The sequence below is a fragment of the Anabas testudineus genome, chromosome 11 (genome assembly GCF_900324465.2).
Source record: "Anabas testudineus chromosome 11, fAnaTes1.2, whole genome shotgun sequence".
NCBI classification, from domain to species: Eukaryota; Metazoa; Chordata; class Actinopteri; order Anabantiformes; family Anabantidae; genus Anabas; species Anabas testudineus.
This window is the reverse complement of record NC_046620.1, coordinates 11,234,295-11,253,545: the sequence shown is the minus strand read 5'-3', so window position 1 is coordinate 11,253,545 and position 19,251 is coordinate 11,234,295. Positions and strand designations below refer to the sequence as shown.

Below are 19,251 nucleotides of genomic sequence, written 5' to 3'. Positions count from 1 at the left end.
CAGATGTTTTCAGAATTTGCACTGTATTGGAATATGCTCAGCAGTATTGATTTGAGAATCATCAACAGAAAAAAACCTAGAAGTTACACGCCTTAAACCCTTTCAACACACTGAATCAACAATGAACAAAAATATGTGCTTTATATTCTTTGACAAGCAAGCCTGCAAAACCCAATTTTAATGAGCATGGCAGCAAATTATCTTAATTTTAGTAGGTCAAATTAAACAAAAATCAGTTAGCTTTCAGCAACTCTTGTTAGGCCTGTTAAACATTAAATATATCACCATTTCAATTTGAACCCACAGCCCAAATAAACAAAACATAAAAAAAAAAAAATCTGATTTCATTAGCTTAAATGAATAGTGCATGAACGGCTTGAACGGTAACAATGACCTTCAACATCATCTCTCAACGTGTATACAATGCCTTTTGAGTCGCTCAAGTGTTTAGCAAAGGCCTGCCTAGCATGTCAGAGGAAAGCAAATGACACCAAAACATCTTTTAAAAGTCCAGCAAAAAAAAAACTAAGGCGGTTTATAAGAAGCAATACCTACACCATATGATTTGACAAATATTGTTCATCTTGTTATCTTTGCTTACACAGGTGTTTTAACACCTATTCACACCTGTCCTTGGTCAAAAGATTGTGTAAAGGTGTTCTAGAAACCCCCTTGACATTACAACCAAGCTTTAACAATCCTTTCTTTTGACAACAAGGATATAAAACACGTCCATCTGAGAACCACTGTGAAGACCTGGGTATTGTTGTTCCTGTTTTGATGCAACATAAAGAGTTCCTTCAATGACCGGTGCTGTTGACAGTGTAGCTCCAAGAGAACAACCAACCACTCAAAATCAATGTTCGTGCAGGTTCAAATAAAAAATGGATGAGTGAGTAGGAGGGAATGAAGGGGGGGGGGAAGGAAAAAAAAAAACAGGAACCAATCCAAAAATGGCAGAGAGAAGAGGGGAAACACTGGGAACATGAGGGGGAAAAAAAAAAAAAAAAAAAAAAAAAAAAAAACAAGAATGGGAACTAAATCAGCTTCAGGTCTGGGAGAGGAGAACAAGTAGGTAACAAAAAAGGAGAGATCCAAGCACAAGTTCAAATCTTTTAAAAAGGAACCAGGTAGAGATGAGTACATCAATTTGCTTCTGAAAGCTTAGGCAGGATGATGGGGAGGGGCTTTTCCCTATGTGGTTGGGTGAATAAGGAAGCCCTAATCAGGCATGTATGGTCGAAGGTGATCCTCTATGTCTCCCGCACCCCAGCAGGTCAGCTGGTCCTGGGGCAAGTACAGGCAGAGGCTGCACAACTTGAAAACTGTGGCCTTGGTTTTAGGAGTCTACAAGAGAGGTGGACAAAAAAAGTTGTGGTTAAGTGTCAAGAGACTGTGAGGTTTCACCTTTTCAAATAAGTGACACACGTCTCATTCCTAGAACTCACCTGTAAGTGCTGTCTATCCATGAAGAGAAATACAGACTGAGTTGGGTTGTTCATGACCATTCCAGCCTTGTCTTTACGACCCAAAGCATGCAAGCACTGCTTCTCGTAGTCTCCATGATGAAATTCAAACTTGGCCTGTAAATCAGAGGACAAACTTGTGAGTCAAGTCATCCTCCAGGGAAGGGTGATCTATAGTATGTGTAAAGTCAATTTCGACAGCTGAATGGGAAACGTGCATTTTTACATATGCACTACAATAACACCCCTGTTATTAGTGCTGTTCACCTGTTATTCTTTACATGCAGGCTTAAATGTATATACATTATAGAGAAAACATCACAAAGTAACAAGTAATCTGACAAAATGTTATCCTCTGACCTGAACAGGCCTAAAGGGTTCATCATCAGCCCCCTTCCATCTGGAGAACAGCAGACAGACAATCTTTTCAATATCGTTGCGTGGCCAAAGAATGAAGTCCATCTCCTGTGTGCAGCCTATCACATCCTAAAAACAGATGATCAGGGAAAATATATTAACATAAAAAATAAATTTACCCTCACACTTCCCGCTCTTCACATGGTTCACTGTCTTACCCTTCGCATTGACTGGTATCGGGGGGCGTGTAGTTGCACAATGTCTTTTTGCAGGAGTTCTATTGAACTCTCAAGAGAGTAGCTGGAATCCCGCACACCTCGTAGGATGTTTTCTTCATAGTTGTTGGTCATCACTGGCACCACTTCAGCTACCTCAAAAAGTGCTGACTTCTTCGTCTGTAACGACAAAACACAAAAACAAACACGCAATTAAATTTTTTGCCTTTGTCATATGGTCAGGCACAAGTTTAAATAGGACATAAAATTTGCAACACAATGAGGGATAAGCAAATGCCCCCATTTGCGGACAAACCTTTTCTTTGAAAACGAAGGCTATATAAATCTTGAAGTCAAACTGATCAGCCAAAGATTCCCTTTTCTTCCGAAGTTGAGCTCTAAGTCGATTTCTTGTTTGATTTCTTCGTGAAGTTGGGTCCCCCATGGTTAGATTTTGATGGAAGTGTCTTCTCTTGAGCAGAATACTTTGTCTACACTCTCTACTTTTGTATTTATACGCTGGATAAAGGATGGAGCTAGATGCCTGATACAGAATCAATGCATCAAACAACTCTAGGCTAGATCTGTGAATTGCCCACCAACTACCAACTGAAAAGGTCAACAAATCAGAAGTAAAACTAAGTCATTTTTAATTCTTTTGTAAAAGGGCAGTGTTGAGGAGGGAAATGATCAACAAACTAAGACTACATCTCCTTATCACCTGATCAGAAATCCACGTTTTAAGACATGACTTAAAATAAACTGGCCTTTTTTTCCCTCAATCTGCCATTGACGACGGATAACAATGGAGAGTTAAAAGAAAGAGCAACTCAAAATGACATTTCTTCCGTAAATGTTACTGGAAGCAACAGAAACGGATGCTACTATAAAAACCCATAGCGGTAGTATATTTTGCAAGTGAATTTGAGGACTACAGACTAGCGAGCGGACAAATATCCTATTAGTTGGGTCATTTCAAAGTCCCTCATCCATGGCTGTCGTGTTGTGTGCGTTTCTCTGTAGAGACTGCGTTATGTGCGTGTTACTGACAGATTGGGGATACAGACGAACATGGCAGGTAAATACGGATGCCAGGAGATGTTGGCACCGAATAACATCGAAGTCTACTGTGACAGTAACTTGACATTTCCTTAACTTTTACTGCCACTCATTTGGCCCACGGCCTGCGGTGCTGCCACTGCCGATAGTCATGATGTGGGTGTATTTTTAGCACACTAGCTAAAGTGAGCTAGCAAGCTAATCTAGGCTTTCACTTCCGACACTAACTAGTAGTGAACCGACGATATAGCTACATCTTATCTTCTGACTGACTGGCTAAATTGAGGCCTGTGTGCGGTTGGCTAACTAGCGTACAGTCATCTTTCCACGAGTTTACATGTTCTCGCTTGGTTCAGTGTGACTACCAGTGCCGTGAGAGTCAAGAGACCTGCAGCGTTGACTGACTAACTGGATTTGCTTATGCTCAGCATTTTAGCTAGGTATAATTAGCTTCAGTCGTGTCTAATCAACAACACCATCGATAATAAACAGCCCGGGAATCACTAGCCAAACCAACGACAAACGTTGAACGGCGAAATAAACGTCAGCTAAACAAAATTTCCCACGTCTTTCACGTCTGAAGTTTCGAGGTGTTTGCTGCGCTTGTTTTCTTTCTCTTCTTTTCGTCAGTCGTCACAACCTCCGACTCGCCCTGCAACATGCCATGTCAAGATAAATCGACAATCCAGCTGAAATCCTCCGTTCTTTCAGTCGACATGTGCTGTGTTCTGTCTGCCGGTGGGCCCATATTTAACGGCGTGTCGTCCAACGTTTCCCCGTTTGGTTTCTTTGTGTGTTTTTGGGCAGCTAATAATGGCACAGGGCTCGTCGATCCACAGCCTCCCCAAAATGGCTGCTGACGCTCAGCTACAAAGATCTGACGTCACGCGTGATGCACGTTGACATGTGACCGCACGTGGAAGAAAAAACAAAAAAAAAAAAAAACTTCCTCGTGAGCGGTGCGTTTGTCACGTGACCCAGTGGGCGTATTTAAGCCGCTGGCGCGAGATCCGCAGCCAGAAACGGCGGTTTATCAACTTGGTTTTTGTTCGACGCTAAAGGTGAGTTGTGTTTACGGTGTTTAACATCGATTTAATGTAACATTCATCACGTCTGCTGCTTTTCAAGCACCGATAGCAAAATCCCATATAATCTTTGTTTAAGTTGGTTTATTTTGAACGCTAGTTAGCTGGGTCAGTCGGCCTTTTGTACTGCATTTTGTCTACGGACGCGCTAGCTAGCTAGCTAGCAGTTAACGTTAACGCTAGCGTTGTCTTTTAACCAGCTAACGCTAATGAGGTTGTTTCACATAACACACAGTTAACGACCAGTTATTGTCGCGTTTAAAGGCTAGCTACAGCTTATTTTGTTTGTCCAAATAGCTACGGTAACACTAGCTCCCACCCTGTGCTCTTCCGTGTGTACTAACCATATGTAAATGAACCCCCAGGTCTCTTGAAAGAAAATGAGTGCAAAGCTGAAACACCGACAGCAGATGTCTAATGAGAACATTAAGGTGAGTGATTATGATTCATTTTGTTTGGTGTTAACGTTACCCTCAAAATCAAAGTCCAGCGTAGGCGTTCACGGGGTATCTAATGGGTAGTTTTATATGCTGCCGTTTGTATGGATTGTAAAAACACAAGCTTTTGTAAATATGTGGCCACACAAGGTAATTTAAACACTAGGGGCATGAACACGTTTCTTATAAGTACATGATTAGATCAACAGTAAATGCTAAATTTGAATTAACTTAATTCAAATTAGTCTTTGTATAGTGCAGACTGGGATATTTGAAAAGAAATGTTAATGGTATTGGGAACATCTGTACTGTGACTAGAAGAAATGCCTGTTTTGATGACTTATTATTATTTTTTTTGTAAGCATCTGCAATTTAGAAAACTTTCTACATGAAGTAGTTTCAGACATTGTCTCCTACACTGCTGAAAGATAATGTTTACAGGCAGAAAACGCACTAGCAGTGTTAATTTTAGCCAAACATAAACTGAGCTTGTTGGCTGTTCTGTAATGACCCATGAAGACAAACTTTCCCACGCTGCTGAAAGAATTTGGGCCCTGCCCCTTTTCCCACACCTGTGGGGCTGTTGCACATGGCAGCAGTGTTATTAAGGCACTTCACTTATGCCCTCTCCCATGGTGACAGTGTAACTAAAATAAAGCTTGAGAGGTGAGACTAAGCTCTGGTGAATAGAGGCTCTGAAAATGAGAACACTGGTCATGGTAATTTCCCATGTGACTTGGTATTGAGTTTCTAAGTACTCCCCTGGGAAAGTGTTAGGATGGTGCCTTCTGTTTTACCATTATCTGAGTTGTGACCTACTCAAATAAGGTAACAATAACTTGAGTCTTTAATTTCTTGCAGAGCTTTTTCACACCAACTCAAAAGGGAATGGGCCCCCCCAGGCAAACACTACAGGTCCTCCAGCTGTCAGCTGCCAACAAAGATTTGGGGAGGTCAGCTCAGGTATGCAGTGGATTCACTAGAATTTCATTTCGGCCATTAAGTTAGTTCTGTTTACATTAACCTTTTTGGTGTTCACCCATTCAGTAACTGGTCTGTTGCCATAGGTCTACAAACCTAAATGAATGTGGGTTTTATTTTCTTCAAAGGCAGGAAAGGTCATCCCCAAACGGAAACAGTGGAGTGCAGAACAAAGGGGTCCAAAGAGGGTGAAGGTAGAAGTAAAAGCCACACAAACAGACGAAACTCAGTTTTTGACTGATGGCATGTCCAGTGAAGCATATGAACTTATGGTCAAAGGTAAGCATGATTTTATAGTTCCTATACTGATAAATTGAAAACTGAAAATTTTAGTGCATCTTAATCTTGAACTCCCTGTCTTTGTAGAAACTCCTCCTTCCACCTACTGGAAAGAGGTAGCTGACGAGCGACGGAAGGCCTTATACAGTGTTCTACAGGAAAACGAGAAGGTGAGTTAATTGCTGAGAGGTGGCTAATGTTTAGCTGTCACTTCAGCTGTTCCCACGCTCTCTGAAAATCTCAGTTGGCATCAGTCCAACTGGCACTGAATTTGAAGTTAATTTTTTTTTTTTTCTCCCCCCACAGTTACACAAAGACATTGAGGCCAAAGATGAACAGATAACAAAGCTTAAGAGTGAGAATGAGGAGTTGCAAGAGTTGGCACAACACGTACAGTACATGGCTGATATGATTGAGGTAGGCATTGTTTGTCATTCAACACAAAATTTGAACAGAATATCCTAAACTAGTAGGCTACTTTTGTTTTTAAGCTTTACTGAAAACACTTGCTCATAAATTCCTTAAAATCATTTAGATGAGTGTAAAAGTTTACATTATTGTGGTTAAAAGAAAACTGGGCTGCTACAGAGTGACCTGATATTTTTAAAACTTGACATGCTTAATCTCATGTAGCGGCTGACTGGAAAGAGTCCAGACAATCTGGAGGAACTGAGGGACATCGCCCTTGATGTTGACGAAGACGAGCATGAGGATTACTGTGAGGAAGATGAGGAAGACTCTCATTACAGCCAGAGTGACTCTGAGGAAGAGACATCAGATCATGAACATTCAGAGGCCTCTGGAGAGAATGATTAAATGAGAACTGTTGCATGTTTTGGGACTTGGACTGTTTATACAGGTCAGCAGCAGATTTCTAGCCAATGTGATATGGCAGCAACCATATTGTCCTGCTTTTAGAGGAAATGGCTTGTCAAAGTAATTTCTGATAAATCAATGTTTCAAACTGAAGAACAGGAACAGATTTTAAGTGTTTTTATTTTTTCTAAAGACTAAGTGTTCAGAAATGAGCCACCTTTTTTGTCACTTTGTCATGGCATAGTAATAAAAGCACAGGTGTATATTCAGAGTGAAATCAGTTCCCATAGTGGAAATTAGCAGGTAGTTGCCACCTGAGCCCTGGTGAGTTTAACCTGGGATGCATTTAATCTAGCATTTAATCTAAGGTCTGCTTAGTGGCAGCAGACCTTAACATCCTTTGTGTTCTGCCAACCTGACTTTTTTTTTTTTTTTTTTTTTTTTTTTTAAACCCCCCTTTCCCAGTTCACTTTAACACCATGCTCATTTGGTTGACTTTATTAAATAAGGGTTTACACTGAGCAGTAAGAAATTAACAGATGTTAAGACCTGTGCTTTTCTTGCTATGACAAGCTAAAGTGAGTTATTGCTATATTTAGTGCTACATTTGTCCTCCCTAAAAGTGTCTGGTTTACACTTTAAGATTGTGCAATGTTATGACAGTGGTGTACATAAAGCTTGTTTAAAATAAACACTTATAAACAAACATTTGTCATGACTGTTGTTTATAAATCTTGTAATGTGGTGAAACAATTCTTTCTGCTTTGTGCATTGCCAGTTATCCTCCATGGTCTGTTGTTGAAGCTGAACATGTATCTTGCACAAGCTGACAGTGACCAGCAAGTTTACTTGTAAGTAAACAAGTTCCATGTGGTAGTGAAACAAGAACTGATTTGATGTTTGTATGTCTAGTTGATGCTTAAACAGATGCCAGTTCTATCACTAAACTGAATAGAAGAAAAGGTTACTTGTCAAATATAACAATTACTAAGTATTAAGTATGTTCTCCAAGGTAAATAAGTCACTTTAATTCAGAATCTCATACTTACAATTATTGGATGTAAACAATTTTCATGTCTCATTTTCCCCTTCTACATGAAAGAAAGCAGATCCAGCAACGAATATTGACTTCACAAACACATCAAAGTTTAATGCTCATACATTTTATTGACAGTACAACCAGTTGACATGCACAGAGATGAAATGTCTGAGAAGATTGAGAGGAGTTGTAGGGGGCATTTGAAGACATCTTCAGAGATGGTGGCGTGGCAAAGAGATCTTGAATATGAGAACCCTCCGACTACCTCCTACAGGGAGGAAGGGGAATAGACCTTTTTTCACAGCAGGAGAAGCACAGGTGGCATAAATAATGATGGCTGCATTCCACTAGGGGTCCCACTAAGAGAAGACAGTGACTCAGCATGCGCAGTAGCAGAAACTCTTAATGGAAAACAGCCATCACTAATACACCTGTGCTTCTTCTGCTGTGAAAAAAGGTCTGAAGGGGTGAACAGAGGAAAGGATGCTAGTCTCCTCTCCTCCATCTCCACTTCACTTTGTTGCTCTCCTTTTCTTTCTTCTCCCTCTCTCTCTGTTCTTTCTTTTCTCTCTTCAGTCTCTCTTTGTCTTTCTTGTCTTGTTCTTCCCTCTCCTTCTTCAGTGTCTTCTCTGCCTCCTTCTGTGCTTTCTTTGCCTCTTTTCTAATCTTTGCCCTCTGCTTGTCTGTCATTTGGACGAGCTCCTAAAAGGAGAGAACACGTGAAGTATTGTGTCTGGTAAAGATTAAATGTGAGCCTGAAACAAGTTGTTCTAATCTGCCAGATTAACTGAGGGAATGTACCTGAAGTTCAGTGTGCCTTTGAGTCAGGAGCTGGATGTCCTCCTCCATTTGGATGACTTTGTGGAGCCACACCTCCTCTTCCTTGCTGTGTTTTCTTTCCAGCTCTTGCATCCTCTCAAAGCCTGCCTCCTTCTCAGCCACCTCACATTTCAGCTGACCTTCCAGAGTTTTGAACTGGACCCGCCACTTGGCCTCTTTCAGGATGATTTCCATTTCTTTCTTGTCGAGTTTGGCTGAGGTCTCATTGAGCTCTTCGTAAAGAGACCTCTGATCATTCATTCCTTTTATGATAAAATCATTTATTTCCCGGACAAACAGGTCTATCATGCTGTTGACGTCCTGCAGACCTTGGTCTGCTTTCCTGTTCATCTCGGCCTGGCTCTGGAGGAGCTCTTGTTCTTTTTCTTCCAGCTTGGCTGAGCTCTCGGCACACCGTGCTTCAAAAGACGTCTTTTCCTGAGGTATTTTGCTGATCAGATCGTCCTTTTCCAGGATGACCTGGCTCACTTTCTTGTCCGTCTCCTCCTGCAGAGTTTTGATCTGGGCGCCAAGCTCCTCCTGTCTTACATGCCACCGCTCCTCCCACTCTGCATTCAAGTCCATCAGATTTTTGTCAGAGGCAGCTTTGATGGCTTTAGTCTCATTCTCCCAGATCAGAGTGATCCTGTCGTTCTCTTCTTTCCAGAAGGAGGTGACCCGGTCGTACTCTCCCTTCCAATATTGCGTGACCCTCTGGGTCTCCACCTCCTGCTCATGGAGAGCATTGTGAAGGGAGCGGATCTCTTTCTCTTTCTGCTTGATTTTTCTGCCCAGGTGTGTTTGATTCTGATTGGCTCTTGCTGACTCTAGAGCCTTCATCAGTTTCTTCCTCTCCTGCTCCCAGCTCAGCTCCTTGGCGGCCATCTGCTCCTTCAGGGCAGCATATTGTGAGGCCAGTTCTTCATTTTGGTTCTTTGCTTGCGTTTGGGCTTTTTTGAGGTCAAGCTCCAGGGGGCTGGGCACATGCTGGCTGTCCTGGCTGGGGCCAGGTGGAGCAGGGTCTTCATGGGGCTCTTTTGGCTGAAAAACACAAATGTAAATGCAGTAAGTAAAAATTCTGAATATAGACAAAATGACTTCACTTTAATATGTATTACACAGAGATAAATAAAACTGTAGCAGTGACTAAATCATTTTCAATTTCCAATAAGAGATTTTGAAAAATCAGCTTTTGACGTTTTGAACTAAACCTTTTTATAAATCAGGCTTTTAACTCGTAGGTCAAACACAAACCACCATTCTGAGGAAAATGTTTTTTTTTCTTTATATACAACACTGATAAACATAAAATGTACTAAACTATGGTTAAAGACTTATTTGATGTGAAAAAACTATATCTCATAACATTTATTGCTATTCAAATATAGAGTAGTTGAAGTGACATTTGCAAAGCCAACTACATAAAACCCTTAAAATGTGAATTCCTGCCAACGCAGCAACATTTTCTTGCATGCCCCGATTTTCACATTACAGCAACACAGAAGTAAAAGACAAAAATCAAAGCCACAACTATTGAAAGAACAAAATGTAATAAATTAAATTCTGTCTTATTCTATTCCAGCTAATGTGTAATTTTTTATAAAATGATGTCAGGTTGTTTGCTGAAAGTTGGTACAACAGGTGAAAAAACAATGTAACAATAAGTTTGCTGGCCTAGATCAACGTGAAGCTGATAAAATGCGCGTCTGAGAAAATCTTGCCTTGTTCTTGGAGCGGTCGCTTGTCTCCATGTTTCCCGAACAAAGCGGTACTGGAGTATTACTGCTACAGTCGTAGCTGTAGTTTCGTTTCAGTATTGAAATCCTCTTGGTAGCACTCATTCTGAGTAGGTTTTGGTCTGTTTTCACTGAGACAAGTATCTCTGTTGAAGGTCAGGCTATAAATGATTTTTGGTCTCTCAGTACATAGACAAGGAAAAATTCTGCTGTGTCATGACTTCTAGATTGTGACGTCACAAATTCAGGAATTAAGTTTTAAGACAAACATTCTACTTGATCTTTCTATTGGACATGAGGCTGATTTTCTTTGTGTGAATATTTTCTAACTAAACTATTTGTCTAATACAAGTCTCAAATTCTACCCCTAACAGGCATACAAGAAGATTTTTAAGTTCATTCAAGTACAGCTATGCACCCCACCCTACATGTATGCTACATACAGTAAATTAATGAACTTTATTTGAATTTCTGAAGTAAAAAACTCAAACTAACAGTACGACTTTTAATTTTAACCAACAAAGACGAGACTGATGAAAGGACCCCCACAAAAAAGAAAAAGAATGAACAATCAACAATTTTATAATTAGAATTATGCAAAAATAAACTTTATTGCAACTTTTGACGAGCAGAGGAAATAATGCTAATCACATTGAAGAAGAGTATTATGCAACTAAATGGATCAGTACTGAAGCTAGTGACCACAGAGATGGATAAAGTTCAATTTCAGCCAAAGTGTCCCAAGTTATCATTAAAACCAGCCCAAGTAATTAATGTGCACATTTTGCCAACTTGTACTTTGTGGTGACAAATCATCTTAACACTGGTCAAGCTCATGTTTGTAAAAAGAAATCAAATCCAGACACTGAACAAGTGAGTGAATTAGATACTGTACCAAAATACTGTAATGCTATTTATATCACTGAAGAAATTAAAGCAAATGTTACTTAAATATGAACCAGGTATGCAAAAACCTAACATCTTCAGGTTTTAGTAACAACTTCACACATGTACACATTATAATACAAAAGAAAAATACATTTCATAAAAATATTACCACTTGCTTTTAATCAATATGGCTTTTGGACTGTGCGTTTTCAACCAAATGTAGCTGGATTCATATACGATGGGTTTGTCTCATTTTTCAGTTGTGCTTTTGAACATAAATCTGAGTATTGTGGCCAAAATGCAAAAGTTGTATTAAAATACATTCTGCAAGACGATGAACTTTTGTTAAAAGACCATTTTAAAATGATTTTTCCTTTGGTTATAGTAAATCTTCTAAAGAATAAAGTCACATTTCTATTACATATTGTCCCATTATGTTAGAAACATTTAAGGGAAAAGAAATCTATAATACTATAAGCAAATCTTAATCTTCTCCAAAATAATAATTCATCTAATATAATTCTTCCAAAATAAACTCCAATTAAAATTAAGTATGAGATCAGTTGCACGTTAATGGCATGGAGGCCTTTTAAAACGATAAACTATATTTCAAATACTAGACCTGATCCAAAATAGGACATAAATATACAATTCATTTCCATAATAATGCCATCTGCACTATTACAGTAGAACTCCAAAGAAATATTAAAATTACAGGAGTAAATAATAAATACGATGTGTGAATTGTGAGTTTCGTCATTGTGCTCTAGCACCAGACTCAGTAGTACAGTTACAATGAGAAAAGTTGGAGTTAGGTGTTTAGCTCAGGTCAGTTTTCCCTCATTAAGACATGAGGAAATAACACAGACCCAAGACATACCAAACAAAACACTTGTGCAGCCTCTTCTCATAATAGCTTAATTTCTACTCCTGCATTAGCCCACATACTGTGTCAATGTGTAGACAGTCATAGGCTACACCTATATTCTGCCCAAAAGATCCTCCTGTCTGCCTAGTTACTGAGGAAGTGCACTCTCGCAATCCTAAGCTCAATTTATTGGCCTGGACTGGCTCTGCACCTGGTAGGAAAAAATAAATTTCCAAGGGAGCGCATCTGTAGAACCCGTCTGCTCGGCCATAACAAGGCTCAAATGGTCGGAGCTGACGTTGACGAAATGTCTTCTCACATCAGCTCGGTGCAAAAGAGACTCATATGTACAAAAATTGCACTTGTTCAAATGCAAGTATGAGAAAAGTCTAACTGCTGAGAGAGTTAACCTTGGGCGCTCAGTTTCCTCCGCTGACAGATAACTGAGGGCTCAATCTCTTCAAGTCTGTAAACTGCTGTCAAACTACGGCCTTTTAACCACTTTCTCTTCGAAGCCATTCACAACTTATTAATGGTCCTCCCTGCCACAAAACTCACACCAAGAAACCCTGAAAGTCGATATGGAACGTACTAAAAACAGAATTTAAGAATACAACCACATATATTACACCTGCTGTGTAAAATATGCCTTATTTACATGGCGTACAACAGTGCAAATCTTCAGAAAGCGCCAGGAAACAAAACCAACTGAAACATGTAATAAACAGTCATTATACAAAGATGGTAGTTAGTATATTGGCGAGACACAACTGACTATAACAATCAAGATGAGAACCTGTGAAGAAGTGTTGTGTGGGTGTGTGTGTGTGTGTGTGCGAGTGTGTGAAGGGTGAAGATGCATTGCTTGATTTCCAGTTTCAACAGTCTTTGGAGCAGCTTTTAGCGGCTTTGTGTCCAGTCAAATTCGTGCTCTCCACTTAAAACTCAACATGACCGGTGTGCCTGGCTCAGAAAGCAGGGGGAGGAGGCATGTGGGGGTGTGCGAAATTAAAGGTGAAAAAGGAACAAGGACTGTTAAGTGCGTATGTCTGTGTGCACAGGAGGGGTATAGGTTGTGTGTCCAGGTGGTTAAGACAGTTTGTTTGATGTTAGTTCTTTATTTCATCAGTGAGCTCAGGGATCTAATGTGGCAGCGTGGAGATCTTTAAGTCTGTTCCATTAAGCAGATCAATAAAATGATCAGTCACAAACAACCCTGTGAGGTGTGCAGTGTGGGGTCAAGCTCAGGGGCAGTGCGGTCTTCATAAGTCGGGCTGGGATTTAATCCACGATGCTCTCAGTGGCTCAGAAGGCAGTGGTCACGGCATTTCCTCGCCGGGTGCCCAGACGGATCATTTCACCCGGCACCGTGTCCAGCTGCTCGTACGCCAGCCGGCCCTCCTCACCTGCAGCAAACACAAATGTTATCTATACACAGAGTGGCTTCTAAGAGCATTCTGTGAACTCTGTGAAGGTTTCAAAGGTGTTTTAGTCAGGACTAACATTTAATTAATGTAACTGTCAATTAGATTCATTACAGATTAGTAATTTACTAAAATGAATAGAAGGCTGAAAAACTTTTAAATGTGCAAAATAAAAAATTATTAGTCCCGATACAATAATGTATATTTGAAATTTCTATGCATGTAATTAATAGTTTCATGTTTTATAAACTGAGGTACAGAAGGTTAGCAGACTTTAAAAGCATACAAAAACATCGCGATTAATAATTTCCATACTTTCGTTACTTACCGAATGTGAGCAGAGTTTCTATGGCGACATGGCGAAGCTCCTCATCAGCTGAATCACACAGCGCTACCACCGCCCTGATACTCTCTACAGCCTGTAGAGAGACAGAAACAAATGCAGGAAGGTACTTGTTAAATACATCGTAGAGAGAAGAACGTCATCATCTTATTGAGAATGTTTTTAGTAATAACCCCTATTATTATTATACTGCTATAGATAATTTAATAGGCCACTGACCTGCAGACAGCTGAGAGCTGAACAGGATGCTCTCTGAGTCTGAACTCCAGCCTCTGACAGCGCCTGGGTGTAGCACTCCACTGCCTGTAGACACACATTAACTTTCAAAAATGGCTTTGACTATTTGTCAAGAGTTATTAAAATGACATAAATAGTACACACGCTCCCTCTCTTTAGCGCTACTCACCCTGGTCTTGAAGCGGCTGTGAGATGCTCCCGACGAGAGGTAGTCTGCTGCTGCCTTGTTGACCTGAGGGTCGTCGACAGTGAGTAGGGAGGCCAGGGCCCTCAGTGTGCTGTTTCTGGGCCACAGGGACGACACAGGCACCTCCTCCAGTTCCGCTAGACACTGAGAATAATCGCCACTGGACAGAGCCTCTGCAAATTGTCCTGTGTATGAGAAGCAAACATGGACACAGTGAGTACATGGTAAACTATTGTAACACACAGCAATACTGTTTCTGTTTTAGCTTTATCCCAATATTTTGGGATATTCGTGTTGTGCAGGACAAACAAATCTCCTTTGGTTACCCTCTCTGGCCAGGTGCAGCAAATGCGTCTCCATGTCCTGAACCTCATGTTGTGAGATGTAGCTGTGGAACTGAAACACCGTAAGAACATCCTGGGACAGCGCAGAGGTGAGAGGATTATGTGACACCACCAGGTTGCTCCTGTCCACCATCTCACCCACTACAACACTGATCACTGGCAGAAGAAAAAAAAATTAAATCAGTAAATATTCAGAGAGGATTGTTTTTTTCTGCAACTGCACTTGGATTGTGTTACATAATACTGTACATTTTTATTAAATGCTGCTGCATATTTAAAGTAGTGACTAATTTAGAAACAAGGAGTCAAATCACAGAAATAAATCTGTGTTGAGAAATGAAATATTAAATATAACCTCTGAACAGTTTGCAGAAAGAAAGCAGCGATGAGCCAACCTGTGTCAGTGCTGTGTGGGTGTCTCTCCTGCAGCGCTGCTGTGTAGCACTGGTTCATGTGTTTGAAGACTCGGTCCAGGGTGGTGTGGAAAAGTCCTGCAGACCCGCTGCACTCTGACCACAGAGTCATCAGCTCAGGGCGCTCGGCCAGGCCTGGGAGAACTGAGGGAGAACAGAACAGAAGGTCAGACACTAAAAAATAACAAGACCACAGCAGAAGGTCTGCATTTGAAAATCAATTTTCATGCATGTAGTTTGTTTTAAAATGCAGAATTGGTACATTGTTGTCATTAAATGAACCTGGTTTTCACTCATTGGTACCTACCATCAGCAGCAGATGTAATAGCTCCCAGTCTGTCCACACTGATCTCAGCTAGTTCCTCTAACAGCTGAGTCTGTCCCGAGAGTTTGTGGAGTACAGTTCGACGCTTCCACAAACTCACCCCACTGGTTAACACCTGCCAGTACACAAAGAATGAAAAGGCACGTCGGACCAAGTTCCTGGTTTTACGGATTCTTCTCTATCTAAAGCGTTTGTAAGAAACATTTTGAGATGTGACTAGAGGCTCTACCTGTATGAGGTGGTTACAGTACTGCAGGTGGATGACGATGGCCACGTCCAAGTTCTCGTTTCCAGTTGTAAGAGGCAGTGGGCTTCCTGCCACGCTGTTGCCTACCCCGGTGTCTTCTGTCAGGGCTTCGCTCAGGTGTCCTCTGGCTTCTGGATGCTGGCCACTGAGACATGCATACCCAGTCACCACTGAGTGGCAGCAGCATCACACTGCACAATGGTTCTGTAATACTTTAAATTCTACTGTACTATAAGCATCAAATCTCAAACACATTTCAATCTTGCTGCTAGTGAAATATTACTTAAAATGATGATATGTAGGCAATATTTAGATTTTGTTTGGCAAACTTAGCAACATTTGTGTTGTGTAGGAGTAAAACCATTCATGCTTGTTTTTTTATGACTGTACATAACTAAAAACAACAGTAGCAGAGCATTATGTGGCATCTTGCTTCACATGTTACATCATCACAGTATTTACTTATATTTTGAAAAAACCTGTATGACACATTTATCAATAAAACGAGATTACATAAGTCATCCCTTACCCGATCCTTTCTCCATCTGCATCAAAAAGGGGGGATCTCTGTGGGGGAAGGCTAAGGACGGCATTATCATCTCCAGTATCCTCATCGTCGAAGTCAGACGTGTTGAGGAAGTCGAAGCTCTCCAGGGCACTCTCTACCGTCAGACTCAGGCTGGATGACCGGCTCCTGTGGCCCGGGAGACGACACTGTCGGGGAGGAGGAGGGATTTATTTATTTATTGTTCTCACTTTGGTCAATACAATTATCAGGTTCCCACTATACAATAATTACTGACTTGTTACTCTCTTAAGTTCTAACAGTACAACAGGTACCTCACAAAGAAGTATTCCTACAATGCAAAAGTATCATTTCCCAAATTAGTCTGTATTCATTAAGAACCAAAACATTATGTATTTCTGACATTTTCCACATGTGTAAATGAAGGAGATTAAAAGTTCAGTCACCTTGAGTAGGTCCTCAAGGCGCATCACTTCCTGCTCCAGGTCCTGCAGCTCTCGGCAGCGGTGCGTCAGTGACTCCAGCTTCATTAACAGGCTGTGGATGGCCTCCTCCAGGCTGCTCTCCAGGAAAGCTCTGCTTCCCTCCCCGGCCCAGCTTAGGCTTCCTCCACCCTCTGTAGAGCTCCCACTGGGCTGCTCAATCTCTGAAGATGTGAGCCTCTTCACCAGCTGCCTGGTCAGGCTGCCTGCCTCCTCTGTGTCCAGTTCAACAGGTTTCAGTTCATCAGCATGATCTAAGAAAACATCCTCTGGAGCCACTGTAGATAATTGGCTGTCAGAGCACAAGGACGGAGCCGCTGAACCACAGTTGGAGCTCGAATTTCGCTGAGACTCTGTGCGTTCCCACTCTGAGTCCTCTGCCACTTCAGCTTCATCACTAGCGAGGCTGGCACTAGTGCCCCTACTTCCTCTACTTCCCATGTCTCCGTCCTCTTCATACTCCTCCTCCTCTTCCTCCACTAAATGCTCCTCTGCGATAGAGTCCTCTCTAGTTGGAAACATTTGTGTAGGCGATGGTTCTGTTTCTGGAGGAGTGACTGTGATCTCAGGGTTAGACTGGCCGGGAGAGTGGGAGCTCGGTGCTGGACTGGGACTCGGCGTGGAACCAGAGGTGTCAGAGAAGGTGAAGGAGAGACGCTTGCACTCAGCCACGCCACAGCCACCATTCTCAAAGACATCATCTGGCAAAGTGGACTGCAATGAAAGACAAAGGAATCAATATGAAATAGAAAATGAAATGCACGTTAAAGATAAAGATGGAGATAGACAAAGAGAGGCAGACATAGTTGTATAGTATAGTATAGTCTAAATTCCTGAAACCAGTTTTGTTCAACCAAGACAGGTAAATCTAAACAGAACAAACCACAAGAACAGAGACGGCCTAAACAAAATCATGCAAATAAACATGCACACAGCCACACATGGCATTCAGAAGCCGACAGAAAGGCCCACGTGTGTCCACACCAGCAGAAGAGGACATCCCCATTATGTCAGTGGGGCAGGAAGCACACAAGAGTCAGGTTAGCAGCGTCGAGGGGCCACAACACACTCACATAGACCTCCAGACTGGATTTGGGCCTTGGCCGTAGCGAGGCCAGGTCACCAAATGAGCGACTGCGCCTTAGCTTCTCTAGCAGGGTGTCTCGGAGCATGTGCAGGAAGGAGAGGCGCTGACGCTCCACAGGATATGGCTGCCACTTCTTTAGACAGTGCGCACAGGCGAGTAGGACAAGGTGTTGAATATTTGAGTGAGTGGGATACAGGAGGAACGGATAAACGTGTAAAGTGGAACAGAGTGTGGGTTAGGGGTTTTAATGTGGAAATGCGAGAGAGAGAGGAAGGTAGCAGGGAAATGGGTGAGGGTTAGTTAGGATCAGGGCTGGCATTGCTCACATAAGCCTAAAACATCAACATTCAAACTATGGTTCAAAATAAACATACGGTCCGGTGAAGACAATACTCGGGTAGTTAGATAATGAGAACTACTCACAACCACAAATACTACTGCCTCTAACCACCAAAATGAAGATAAAAGAGATGCATGTATGTGTATTAAACTCACAAAAAAGGAAGTGTCCTGGAAGGTGGGAGTCTCCGGTGTGCCCTGGCTGTACACCGACACTCGTCTCTGGAGAGCTGTGGCTTTGCTTACGTTGCCAGATGACAGGGTCAGGTCTTCAACATCGAAGGGGCTGAATGAGAATAATAAAACAAGTTAACTATTGTAATTGCTCTGTAACTTACCTTTACCAAGTTATTTTATAGATTTGTTTCTCACAGTGGACTTTGCTTTATACTCATGTGCCATAACTTGTAATGACCCAAGTTTCCACCAGATGGCAGGACACTACAAGTCATGTAGCCAGAGACTTTGACACTAACAACTAATTGTTATACTGAAGGTGTTCTTTATCAACAGAACACTTGGCTAGTCCAATAGCAATCAAAATGTATTTCACAACCGTGATGATGAGCAGCGATAGCATGAGAATGATGAAATCCTCTTTAAATGTATTTAGTCAACTCACCAGGAAGTAAACACAAAATCATCTGGTCGAATCAACAATAGACTGTGATAAAACTGCTTTTCAGCCATTTCTCATTATTTGCAGTATTTTATATGTTTAATCTTGAGTATTTTGATTGGTCTGAAGTGATACTATTCCACTAAATGTTCAAGGGTTGAAAAGTAGCTAATCAATCTGAATTGAACAACATAACAATCCACAGCCTATTAAACTACTTTATAATAGCTTTGTCTACTTACTACCACGTCACCTCCAGGTTGAGTTTTATGGTCCCCAGGTCGTTGACATCTACAGCCACCACCTGAGGCATGGCAGTAAACAGCTCCTTTGTCTCACAGATCACACTGCCCACCAGCATGTGAGTGGCCAGACCCTTCAGCTCTGTCACCTGATTGAGCCCAAAAAAAAAAAAAAAAAAGCTCTTGAAAAAATCATTCTGACAACAAGGCACAAGCCAGGGGACCGCTGACGAGTTGTCGCTTCACCCCAGTTGTTATTTTGACGAACAGACACTATTAACTTCAATAGTGATCAACAATAGACCAAAACATAATATTATATGGCAAAAAAGTAACAGTCACATGAGGTAAGATGTTTAATTTATGACTGGATCATTATTGAAAAACTTGG

The 19,251-nt window shown here is 41.4% G+C and overlaps 4 protein-coding genes across 5 annotated transcripts in view; 1 reads left to right on the top strand and 3 right to left on the bottom strand.

Moving 5' to 3' along the window:
- Nucleotides 1–2: 2 nt before the first annotated feature.
- On the bottom strand, nucleotides 3–3,969 carry c11h6orf62 (chromosome 11 C6orf62 homolog). The gene is made up of 5 exons (XM_026349042.1): nucleotides 2,355–3,969; nucleotides 2,042–2,218; nucleotides 1,827–1,952; nucleotides 1,449–1,583; nucleotides 3–1,347 (listed from the first exon to the last, which is right to left on the bottom strand). The coding sequence occupies exons 1-5, from the start codon at nucleotides 2,481–2,483 to the stop codon at nucleotides 1,222–1,224; spliced, it is 693 nt and encodes a 230-aa protein (XP_026204827.1). The 5' UTR covers nucleotides 2,484–3,969; the 3' UTR covers nucleotides 3–1,221.
- Nucleotides 3,970–4,082: 113 nt separating this feature from the next.
- On the top strand, nucleotides 4,083–7,391 carry gmnn (geminin DNA replication inhibitor). Its single transcript, XM_026346853.1, has 7 exons — nucleotides 4,083–4,158; nucleotides 4,548–4,613; nucleotides 5,481–5,582; nucleotides 5,729–5,879; nucleotides 5,967–6,049; nucleotides 6,186–6,296; nucleotides 6,513–7,391. The coding sequence occupies exons 2-7, from the start codon at nucleotides 4,563–4,565 to the stop codon at nucleotides 6,693–6,695; spliced, it is 681 nt and encodes a 226-aa protein (XP_026202638.1). The 5' UTR covers nucleotides 4,083–4,158; nucleotides 4,548–4,562; the 3' UTR covers nucleotides 6,696–7,391.
- A 394-nt stretch (nucleotides 7,392–7,785) lies between these two features.
- Nucleotides 7,786–10,435, bottom strand: LOC113154780 (golgin subfamily A member 6-like protein 22). Its single transcript, XM_026349156.1, has 3 exons — nucleotides 10,275–10,435; nucleotides 8,536–9,594; nucleotides 7,786–8,436 (listed from the first exon to the last, which is right to left on the bottom strand). The coding sequence occupies exons 1-3, from the start codon at nucleotides 10,392–10,394 to the stop codon at nucleotides 8,221–8,223; spliced, it is 1,395 nt and encodes a 464-aa protein (XP_026204941.1). The 5' UTR covers nucleotides 10,395–10,435; the 3' UTR covers nucleotides 7,786–8,220.
- Nucleotides 10,436–11,443: 1,008 nt separating this feature from the next.
- Nucleotides 11,444–19,251, bottom strand: part of ripor2 (RHO family interacting cell polarization regulator 2) — a 43,599-nt gene continuing 35,791 nt past the window's right edge. For both annotated transcript variants that reach the window (XM_026347779.1, XM_026347780.1), the window contains exons 11-22: nucleotides 18,861–19,009; nucleotides 18,156–18,285; nucleotides 16,538–17,287; nucleotides 16,095–16,279; nucleotides 15,548–15,710; nucleotides 15,301–15,433; nucleotides 14,976–15,137; nucleotides 14,563–14,736; nucleotides 14,219–14,421; nucleotides 14,032–14,115; nucleotides 13,798–13,888; nucleotides 11,444–13,451 (exon numbers count right to left, since the gene is read on the bottom strand). In XM_026347779.1, the coding sequence (XP_026203564.1) occupies nucleotides 13,351–13,451; nucleotides 13,798–13,888; nucleotides 14,032–14,115; nucleotides 14,219–14,421; nucleotides 14,563–14,736; nucleotides 14,976–15,137; nucleotides 15,301–15,433; nucleotides 15,548–15,710; nucleotides 16,095–16,279; nucleotides 16,538–17,287; nucleotides 18,156–18,285; nucleotides 18,861–19,009 (2,325 nt within the window). In that variant the 3' untranslated portion in view covers nucleotides 11,444–13,350. The remainder of the gene's footprint in view (nucleotides 13,452–13,797; nucleotides 13,889–14,031; nucleotides 14,116–14,218; nucleotides 14,422–14,562; nucleotides 14,737–14,975; nucleotides 15,138–15,300; nucleotides 15,434–15,547; nucleotides 15,711–16,094; nucleotides 16,280–16,537; nucleotides 17,288–18,155; nucleotides 18,286–18,860; nucleotides 19,010–19,251) is intronic.

Bases quoted from the DNA above. Each gene is read 5' to 3' on its own strand.
- gmnn (XM_026346853.1), top strand. From the start codon at position 4,563: ATGAGTGCAAAGCTGAAACACCGACAGCAGATGTCTAATGAGAACATT. The intron at 5,583-5,728 runs GTATGCAGTGGA...TTTTCTTCAAAG, and splicing joins ATTTGGGGAGGTCAGCTCAG to GCAGGAAAGGTCATCCCCAA. The intron at 5,880-5,966 runs GTAAGCATGATT...CTGTCTTTGTAG, and splicing joins ATATGAACTTATGGTCAAAG to AAACTCCTCCTTCCACCTAC.
- c11h6orf62 (XM_026349042.1), bottom strand. From the start codon at position 2,483: ATGGGGGACCCAACTTCACGAAGAAATCAAACAAGAAATCGACTTAGA. The intron at 2,219-2,354 runs GTTTGTCCGCAA...TTGTCGTTACAG, and splicing joins CCTTCGTTTTCAAAGAAAAG to ACGAAGAAGTCAGCACTTTT. The intron at 1,348-1,448 runs GTGAGTTCTAGG...CCTCTCTTGTAG, and splicing joins TGGATAGACAGCACTTACAG to ACTCCTAAAACCAAGGCCAC.
- LOC113154780 (XM_026349156.1), bottom strand. From the start codon at position 10,394: ATGAGTGCTACCAAGAGGATTTCAATACTGAAACGAAACTACAGCTAC. The intron at 9,595-10,274 runs GCAAGATTTTCT...TGTGTTTTTCAG, and splicing joins GCGACCGCTCCAAGAACAAG to CCAAAAGAGCCCCATGAAGA. The intron at 8,437-8,535 runs GTACATTCCCTC...CTCTCCTTTTAG, and splicing joins AAAGGCACACTGAACTTCAG to GAGCTCGTCCAAATGACAGA.